The 10,552-nt window shown below is 39.8% G+C and overlaps 1 protein-coding gene across 1 annotated transcript; it reads left to right on the plus strand.

The window, feature by feature from the left end:
* LOC143892085 (uncharacterized) lies at window positions 1-10,552 on the plus strand. The gene is made up of 4 exons (XM_077396556.1): window positions 1-87; window positions 192-750; window positions 858-1,964; window positions 8,049-10,552. The coding sequence occupies exons 1-4, from the start codon at window positions 1-3 to the stop codon at window positions 10,550-10,552; spliced, it is 4,257 nt and encodes a 1,418-aa protein (XP_077252671.1).

The following is a 10,552-nucleotide window of genomic DNA, read 5'->3' on the forward strand; positions in this document are numbered from 1 at the left end:
ATGGATACTCAAACTGCGGAAGCTACCAGGCTCGGATTCGCTCGTGTTTGCATCGAAGTTTTTCCAGATAGCCCCCTTCCCGATCATGTTAGAATCCATACTCCCACGGGTATTGAAATTCAATCAGTCGAGTATGATTGGAAACCCTCCGCATGTAAATCCTGTCAAGATTTCGGTCCTGTCATACCCAGTCCAGATGTCCCTTGACCCAAGAATCTCAAAAGCCAATCCAAAAACAAGAATGGATCCCGAAATCTCAGGTTCTCCCCTCTAATCCTGATATAGGAAAAGCCCAGGTAGCCATCCCCAAAACCTCCCATTACCTGGACTTCTCCACCCCTTCCGCTTCTAACAAATTCAGTACTCTGGCTGAACTGGAGGAAGAACCATTAACGTTATGTCTACCGGAAAAAGTTAGCTCCTCTCCTGTTGAGCTCTGCAAAGTTGCCGTTCAAATGGCCCAATCCTCTGATCCCTATTCTCCAGATACAATCCTTGTCAGGGCCGAAACCTCTCCCTCAGACCCTATCAAATCAAGTCTCTGTCCGAATTCATCCCCAAATCAATCAGATCTCAAAAATTGGCCTCTCTCACCCCATGGAAACCAGAATTCTGTCCTAAATTGCCCCATTGACAATTCTAGTACCCTGTTACCGGATGATCCTCAACAACTTGGGAACCAATCAAAGACCCCATTCTCAACCTCATCCCCTGGATATTCACCTTGCTCTTCTAGTACCCATCCATCAGGTACCCCACCTCCGTCCTCCTCTCTCTCTATCCCACCACCTATCACTGTCGCCTCTAAAGGAGCCCCCCATTCTCAAATATCCCCCAATATTTCCCAATGATTTTAGGAACCTGGAACATTAGAGGGATCTGTTCTAACTCAAAGAGAAAGGAGATCACTAATTTTATTCGCTCAAAAAATCTCCCAATCTGCTGCCTGCTTGAAACTAAAGCCAAAGCCCATAAGCTTGCAGAAGTTACTGATAAAATTTGCCAAGGATGGAAATCTCATGGAAATTATTCAGCCGTCGTCAAAGGGAGGATCTGGATCCTTTGGGATCCCTCCATTGTAGAAATTTCAATAAAAGAAGAATCCAGCCAGCTTATTCACTGTGAGGTCCTTTTCCTTCAATTAAAGTTCATGTTCGATCTAACTGTAGTATATGCACACAATTACTATATCTCCCGCAGGTCTCTCTGGTCTGATTTGGAGGACATAACCTCGAGAATTACTCGCCCTTGGCTGGTTGCTGGAGATTTTAATGTGGTTCGTTTCCAAAATGAAAGATTGGGAGGAAGCTTGGGATCCATCTCCGAAATGGAAGAGCTCAACAGTTGCATTGCAAATTGTTTTTTAGATGACTTATTCTCTGTTGGTCATATTTATACCTGGTCGAATAATCAAGTGCAGAGAAAGTTTGCTAAGCTCGATCGGGTATTAGTAAACGACCTTTGGATCTCTCAAAACCCTCAATCCTTTGCCGATTTTCTTACGGAAGGTATCTCTGACCATTCCAAATTCACGGTTACCCTTTCTCCTTATGTCAGCCTTGGTCCTAAACCTTTCAAATTCATGAACATGTGGCTCCAAGATTTGTCTCTCTACCCGATTGTTGAAAATGCCTGGCACATCAAAATTATTGGAAATCCAATGTATGTTCTTACAAAAAAATTGAAGGAAGTTAGATTGAAAATCAAGGAGTGGAATCATCAGGTGTTTGGGCGTGTAGACAACATTGTTCCTTTCATTCGAAGGGACTTGGATCATACTCAATCTTTGATTGCTTCAAACCCGGGAAATGCAGATCTCTATCAGGCTAAAGAAAACCTTTGTATCGATCTCAAATTTGCCATGGAAAAAGAAGAAAGCCTTCTCAGACAAAAATCTCGCATCCAATGGCTGAATCTTGGAGATTCAAATTCCAAATTTTTTTACTCCGCCATCAAGAGCCGTTGTAGACACCCCATTTTGACTAAGCCCTAAACCCTCCCGGCTCATGCCAAATCTATCCGAATCTCAGCATTAGGGTCTCAAACTTCGCCCTAGGCTGGATTAGGGTCTCTTCTAACCCCTTGCAGAATTTCATCGAGATCGGGACTCGTTTGCCCAGCAATCAGGCTGAAAGGGTGTGTGTAGTGTAAATAGGGGGTGGCCCACTAAGTTTTTCATTTACCCTGAAATCCGTGTATTTGAAGGAAAATTCCAATCATCCAAAGACCTTAAGTGCCCATAAATACATTTTTAGAAGCCTTAGGACCTCAGAAATGTCCTGGCAAAATTCCAAAAAAATCCGACAAAAAAATTCACAAAAGACAAGCTGAGTTTGTGTAGTTATCAAAACAAGGGGGTGATTTAGCTAGTCAGGATCGCGCATGTGTGCGCCCATCAAGCAGTAGTGCCATTATCAACCATTTTTTTTATATATACGAAAAAAGCCGAAAAAAAAGAAAAAAAAGAGAAAACATTTTCGCAGAAAGAGAGAAAAAAGAAGAAGAAGGGTTTCATTTCGTTTTTTTTCCCCAGATCCCTTTTTTCTTCTCCTCCGATCGATTCTCCGGCGGAATTTTCTAGAATCCGGTCTTCATTTCATCACATCATCGGCCAGCTGCAGGTTCTCTCTTCTCCCAGCAGAATTTCTGATCGAACTCTCTCCTTCTCCGGCAGATCTTCATTTTCTCCGACGGAATTTCGGTCGGAATCTGGCTAAACTCGGTCGATTTTTCTTTTGCTATCTTCTTCTTTGTTTTTCTGTAGAGACTTTAGGTTTTTCACTGTGTGTTTGTGTTAAACCTTAAGCTTGAGTTCAAGACCTTAGATCTATTCCTCAAAATCTCAGAATTAAACCTCTAAATCTTAGATCTGATCTTATAAATTCTAGATTCAAGCTTTCACTTGCAATCAGCCTCAGATCTCATTGATTTTCACATTTTCTGATCGGTTTCTCCTCATAATAAAACCTTTAAACCCTAGCTCCGATCGATTTCTCCGGTGAAACTGACAGAGCTCCGACCGGTGCATTTCTTCGATCTTCTCCTTCCTCTGCAATTCTTCCGCATTTAAGCATAAGATTCAGCTGTGATTCCCACTGGTAGAAGCGATTCTGCTGGAATCTGTTGCTTTTAAGCTTGCACAAAGAAAAAGGAGATCGAGCAAGGAAGAAATATTGGATTTGCTATTTCCAGGTATTATTTTCATGAATCGTGTGATCTGTTTTGTTACCTGTATTGATCATACTCATCTTAGTAGTTTTGTCTATGTTTTTGAATCATTTTCAGTTTAGAGATTTGATAAATCATATGTGTCTCTTATATTTTAGTTAATTATATGGGGTGTGTTAAAATTTTTTTTTTTCTTGCGAGCATATACTTTATCTAGCTATTTCTTTTGTTAAATGTATATAGGCATAATCTGATTTTTTTTTAGAGAAAAGGATTGGAAATTTAACTACTCTCAAGGGATAATAGACTGTACATGTTATTCCCATGCTTTGATAAGAAGCTAATGATTGAAATTCTAGTTTTGAAATATACCTGCATCAAGTGAAAGTTAGATATTGCCTGCTATTTAACATTCATTCTCTGTGTATATGCATGTGTGTCTGTACATGTGTGTGTGTACAAATGTGCGTAAGTAGGTATATGTCTATATATGTATGGGTTGGTGTGTGATTGTGTGTGTATATGTATGTGTGTGTGTGTGTGTGTCCATGAACATGTATGTCTATAAGAGTGTTAAAATAGGGCAGTGACTACACTAGTTTTTCAATTTGCCAATACTTGACACTGTCATGCTTATTAACTGCATGAGCTGAATTCTGATATTTTCCTATGCATTTTTGACATTGAAAATGTCATTCGCTATTGGCTTCCATATTGTTTAGTTTATGTTTGAGTTATTGGACATCGCCCTTGAAGCATTTTCTCTTCATGTCTAATATTGGATTCCAACTTCCCTGATGATATGTTTCATCCAAATTTGGTTTTTATTGATTCAATGCCTCACTAATAAGATTAATAAAGTCTACTCTTATCATACATATGCTATGTTCTGTGATATTATTATTTTTAGAAGTATACATAAAAATGGTCTTTACACTAACTCTATAAAAGAAGAAAATCATAAGTCACTAATACATACTTCATGATAGATGAGCATGCATTTCTTTTTCCTGAACAACCCTATAGGTGCTCTATATCTTGCGTTACATATACTATTTTAGTGAAAAATCAGTTTATGCATCAGTTCTTGCATCGGTTCATGCACCAGTTCCTGAGTTATGTGTATCTGTCCTTGTATCTCGAACCAATTGATAAAACTTTTGTTTTTCCTGTTTCAACACATTGCACGTACATAAATCTGTCTCTGTTTGGCATAGATTCTGCCCATGAAATTTGTCCCAATCTTTGCCAAGTTCAGCCCCTGTTTGAGTCCGTCTTCATTTCAGCCCAACATGCTTCAGATGAATAAAAAATAATTTGTGTTATAGAAAACACCTAACAGTGGTTGTGCTGATTCCACTTCCTCATTGGCACTTCTTGGTTTGATAATAGCATTTTTTTTTTTTATATATAACTTTACGAAAGAATTTTCAAGCATATTAATGGGGTTATCCTTAAACTGCAAGGTTCTGTATCATCTGCTTGTTATTTAAATATTCTGAAATGGAGGTCATTTGTATAAAATATTAAGAGTTTATTACTTTTCTTTTTATCTTAAGTTTTGAGTTAGATTCTGAAGATAAATGGATTATTCAGGTGAGATTATCTTAAAGCTTATTGTACTCATTCCTATTTAAATAAATTGTTAATAGGAAGAAGGAGATCAGATGACTACTCTGTTCGATATTATCGATATGAGTACTGTCTGATCTCAAGGCGGGATTAGAAATATTATCATGTGTATTTGATATCAGATGATTACTTTGGCATCATCTGATTTCATTGGAGTCCCCGTATTGGGGTTTGTGGTTGGTTTTGAAGTGTTTTGATATTGTTTTTACTTTATTAGGCTATCCAGCGGCTGGTCTGGACTAATTAATGTTATTTATCATTTTATGATTGCTATTTGATTGTATATTCTTCTTTGCTTAGCACTTGATTTATTCTTAGAATAAAATTTGCGATTATCTGGTAGCCTTTTCTTCTCTTTTTGATAGACTAACACAGTCTTATAGATTTCTGTTAAGATTCTTTAGATATTAGAATCCATCTCGTTGCAAGGGCGATGAAGGCGCTAGCCTAAGCCCATCCTTAGGGGACTCGCTTAGTCCAAATAGCACTCATCTCATTTATTTAAAGACTTATCCAAGTCTTTATGATGTGTATCCCCTAGAAATTAGAAATCCTTTCATTGCAAGGGCAATGAAAGAGTTCTCTAGAGTCCTCTCAGGGAGACAGGCTATGTCTCAGACAGAGAAAGTTGTATCCTTTAGAGACAAGCTTTGTCTCGTTAGTGAGTCCATCCTTAGGAGACATGCCGTGTCTCGTCAGCACCTCTCTTGGAGCTTATCTTTTTGTTTAGGAGTCTCTCACAATCTCATTTTTCTTTCTAAACCTCATCTTTGTGCGTCTTTTGGTTTTTGGAAGAACACCTTGCTCGGCTTGGCATCATACCCCTTACCTTATGGGTATTGGGTTGCACATTTGTTGCACCCTAGGGCTAGGTAGCTGTCCGGCCCGGCTGGGTGTTTTACCTTTGCCAAATATGCACAAGGTCTCTTTTTCCTTGTTAGTATTTTCTCTATCCTACCTCTGTGTCTAAGAGACTTACCTAGTCTCATTTTCTTGCTAAACCTCCTCTTTGTGCATCATTTGGTTTTGGGAGAACATCCTACTCGGCTTGGCAACATACCCCTTACCCTTATGGGTATTGGGTTGCACATTTGTTGCACCCTAGGGCTAGGTAGCTGTCCGGCCCGGCTGGATGTTTTTACCTTTGCTAAATATGCGCAAGGTCTCTTTTTCCTTGTTACTTGTGAGTTTTATCTTAGCTTGATAGTCTCACTAGCACCCTTCTTTATCTCTTTTTCTTTTAAGAGACAGGCTTTGTCTCATTAGCACCTCCTTCTTAGAATCCTATTTTCGGAGTCAGTCCTATCATCATAGGGGTTAGGATTCTATTCTACCTCTTATCAAATCATGTGTTTTTCTATCCACTCTCGCAAGGTATAGGATGCTGTCCAACCCTTGCAGAGTTGTGTTTCTGTTCTTTTCCCCCGCAAAGTATAGGATGCTGTCCAACCTTTGCGGGATATCCGGAGTCTGTCCTCCCCTTATGATGATAGGATTTGTCCCCCTCGAGTCAAAAATACTTAAAAACAACAAAAACATCTGAAAAACCAAAAATCTAAAAAATCTTGAGTCATTAGGAGTAGTTAGGAAATCTGTTTCGAACTACGTTGGCTTGATCCTCTTCCACGAGGTACGTAGTGCAGCTTGAGATTCTTATCTCAGGTTCAGCCAAACCTTTGTAAATAAATCATTTACCCATTTTAAGAAAAAAATACCAAAAATCTTCAAAACCTTGTTTTCAACAAGATCTTCCTCTAGAGTTAGTAGTTTGTCCTAGATAAAGAGTTTTAGAGTTTTGAGTTTGTCTTTGATGTGTTGTGTGGTTTGTTTGTGTTTGTGTTAGAGTTAGGAGTTTGTCCTAGAGTTATAGGAGCGCCTCCGTCCAGTCAGTTGGCGATTCATATCGCCGACTGATGATTAAGTCTTGGATATGCTAGTGATCCCATTGTTTCCCTTAGGGCGTACAGCCTAGCTACACATAGATTATAGGAACCACCTGCATTGGCTTAGGGCTAACCTGCATTTAGTTAGGGCATATAGGGTGTCCTAAAATCTACAATCCATTGGAATTTAAATAATCACACAAGAAGCTTTAAGAACTAGTCCGGTCTTTTAGATCGAGTCTAGGATAGAGGTCTAGATGTCTTAGGCATCATAGCTTAGAATAGGTGCGAAGAACTACGTTGCCTTGATTCTCGTGGAGGCGGGGATACGTAGGCTTCTATGGATGAACATCAGATCATCTAAAGACTCGGGCCTAGGTATAGATTAGAGTTTTAGGGTTGTATGGTATCGAGTCATTTTCTATGTTTTGCAGTGTTTTCTTACTTTATTGCGCAGACCTTATACTTTTTTGGTGTGTCATGCATGTGTTTGTTCATCAGAACTTAGACACCCATTAGGCATGTCACTTATAACCTAGCTATGCTTAGGTGACACATGTTTCTTTTATTTTATCTTGTGTGCCTTTGATTTCATCTCCGAGACATGCATGATTAGATAGACGTCTTCTCGGAGATATTCATTCCCATTTCATATGATTTTCCCCCAAAGCTCTTCAAAATTATTAAGTAAATGGCATAAGAGACCAGGTGTTTGCACTTGGGCGGATGAGGTGCTCTTTAGACCTTCCGAATTCGTAACCAGGCACGAACCTTATTTTATATCTCTGGTTATCCGTTGCAACAGAGCATAGTATGGGATCCAAGGCCCATTTGCCTTTTTCCTTGGATGGCGACTCTTCTTTGTTTAAGGTACGCCTCGAATCTGGGCTAGTCCCCGAATCGAGAGGTATCTCACCTTTTGTATCGCCACTCATGCTGTGAGGGGCACTTCTTTCGAGAGTTCCTTGGTAGAGCTCTCCATTCACGTGAATGATCCATAGAGACTGTTAGCGCGTGGGGGCACGTCCCTCACCGCGCCTCTCTCTCGGATCGGGGTCCACAGCCGTCAGAACAGAAACAATATCCGAGCTACCCAGAGAGCGGATGGTTCCTCAGCCACTGATCCTAAGGAAATAGCTCAAATTTTCGTTGAATTTTTCAACAAAGCTCTGAACAATGGAAAATCTCAGCAGAAAAGAAACCCTTCTCCCTGCAGATTTCTCTCCCCTGAAGATGCAGATAGCCTTACCACTCCCGTCACCGATGAAGAAATCACTTCTGCAGTTTTCAAAGCAAATGGAGATAAAGCCCCTGGCCCGGATGGTTTCAATGCCTCTTTCTTCAAAAAATTTTGGTATGTTGTAGGTAATGACTTCATTAAAGCAATCAAGAACTTCTTCAAGCACGGCAAGCTTCTCTCGGAGGTAAATGACACATTCATCTCTCTCATCCCCAAAGGCCCTAATGCATCCTCGCCTGCAAAATTTCGTCCGATTTCCCTCTGTAACTTCTCATACAAAATAATAACCAAAATCCTTGCTGATAGACTTAGATCCAAAATCCATTGTCTCATAAATCCTGCCCAATCAGCTTTCATCAAAGGTAGAAGTATTCATGAAAACATTCTCTTAACCCATGATATCCTTCATAGATTTCATCTTGATTCCTCCAAATCTTCTATGTGTCTCAAAGTTGATCTATCCAAAGCTTTTGATAACATTTGCAGGGAATCTCTTCTCTCCTTCGTGTCTGACCAAGGATTTAACAGTATTTGGATCCAATGGATCCGAGCTTGTATCGAGAAACCCTCCTTTTCGGTCTTGATTAATGGCACTCCTCAAGGGCATTTCACTTCCTCTAATGGTTTACGGCAAGGGGATCCTTTATCCCCCCTCCTTTTTACCATTGCTATGGAAATGCTCTCCATCTTGGTTGAAAAAGCTCTTTCCAAAGAAAAAATTTCTACTCCTTTCCATTTCAAAGATATTTCCATCACCCATTTACTCTTTGCAGACGATCTCATGTTCTTTCTTAATGGGGACCTAGCTACTGCTAAGGGTATTCAAAATTGTCTAAAATCCTTCTCTAAGATTTCAGGTTTGGAAGTTAATCTTGACAAAAGTGAAGTGTTCTTTTCTGGAACAAGCACTAGAGTGAAAAGAAGAATTTCGGTCACCCTCAAAATGCAAGAAGGGAACTTTCCAATAAGATATTTGGGGATCCCTCTGTTCACCTCAAATCTGAGAATCCAAGACTGCTCATTGCTGATATCTAAAATTAGAAGACGGATTTCAGGGTGGAGCACAAAATTTCTCAATCAAGCCGGAAGAGTGGAACTCATAAAATCTGTAATTAATTCTTTCCAAATTTTCTGGTCTTCAGCATTTAACTTACCGAAAGGAGTCATGGAAGAGATTGAAAAAATCTGCAGAGCTTTTATATGGAGTCACGATACTGGCCAAATAAAATACCATTCTACAGGTTGGGAGGATTTTTGCAGACCAAAGGCTGAAGGAGGGATGGGTATCCGCAAACTCTATGATGTTAACAAAGCTCTCCAAATGAAGTTGTTCTGGAATACTATAAAAAATGAAGATTCAATCTGGGCCAAATGGTTTAACAGCAAATATCTCAAGACCAAAAACATCTGGACAATGAAAATGCCAGCCAAGCCTTCGTGGGGTGTTAGAGGTATGATAAAGGCTCGGGATCTTTCAAGACCCTTCATTTGCTATAATGTCGGTAAAGAGGACGAGATTGACCTTTGGAATCAACCTTGGCACCCAAAAGGTACCATCTCTTCCCTGTTTCTGCGATCTCGTACTGCATCGTCTCTAGCCTCCGCAAATTCCCTCTCCCAAATCCTCAGAAGAGATGGATGGATCCCCTCTATGCATAAAGATTCCCTTAAAGAAGAATTCAAGTTACTCCAGCTTGCAATCACAAATGAGGATAATAAAAACTATCCAATTTGGACCCCCTCTACTGATGGATCTTTTAGCACTAAAAGTGCCTGGAACTCTATTCGAGTCCACAACCCAAAACATCATTGGACTGATATTGTGTGGTTCAAAGGACATGTACCTAAATATGCTGTCACATCGTGGAAGGCCCTTCTAAACAAGATGAGCACCAAAGATCGAATTTTCAGCAGAGACCCCCAATCTGATTCCTCTTGCGTTCTTTGCAATTCAGCCCCCGAATCAGTAAACCATTTGTTCTTTAATTGCGGGTATTCAGCCTGGATATGGAGACAAGTATTATGGAGAGCTGGGCACCACAGAAACCCGAAAAATTCCCTGATTGAAGAAGCAATATGGTTAAAAAAGAGCTCTTGTGGGATCAACCAGTCCTCATTTGTGCTTAAATTCTGTTTTTCCAATGCCATTTCCAAAATCTGGCGAGAAAGAAACTCTCGAATCTTTGAAGGTATAAGCAAGCACAAAACTCTCATCCTGAAAGAAATTCTCGTTGAAGCCAAACTCAAAATAAACTCTCTCAATATTACAGACACCGATTCTACTGCAAACCAAAGAATAGCCTCCTTATTCGGGTATAGATTAAATACTCCCTCTCTTGATGATCTAAGTAAAAAATGGTGTTCCTGGATCCCTCCCTCTCTTGATGAACTGAAAATCAATGTGGATGCATCTCTGGATGATGATGGCGGCGGAATCGGTGGGTTGATTCGTAATAACTCAGGTAAATGCATTTCCCTTTTCTCTCAAAATGTGGAAAAAGAAGAAATTTTCGAGCTTGAACTTTATGCAATTGAAAAAGGAATTCTTCTGGCTTCTACCCTTAATGCAAGAAATATTTGGGTGGAATCTGATTCCAAGTTTGTGGTTGATATCCTAAACGATTCCTAG

Source organism: Tasmannia lanceolata, unplaced genomic scaffold (genome assembly GCF_043159265.1).
Source record: "Tasmannia lanceolata isolate RefF3 unplaced genomic scaffold, GAP_Taslan_0.1 ptg000002l, whole genome shotgun sequence".
Lineage (NCBI taxonomy): Eukaryota > Viridiplantae > Streptophyta > Magnoliopsida > Canellales > Winteraceae > Tasmannia > Tasmannia lanceolata.

Excerpts from the sequence above, each read along its gene's own strand:
- LOC143892085 (XM_077396556.1), top strand. The coding sequence starts at position 1 with ATGGATACTCAAACTGCGGAAGCTACCAGGCTCGGATTCGCTCGTGTT. Across the intron at positions 88-191 it reads ATAGCCCCCTTCCCGATCAT|TCCAGATGTCCCTTGACCCA; the intron begins GTTAGAATCCAT and ends TGTCATACCCAG. Across the intron at positions 1,965-8,048 it reads CTCCGCCATCAAGAGCCGTT|GTAATGACTTCATTAAAGCA; the intron begins GTAGACACCCCA and ends GGTATGTTGTAG.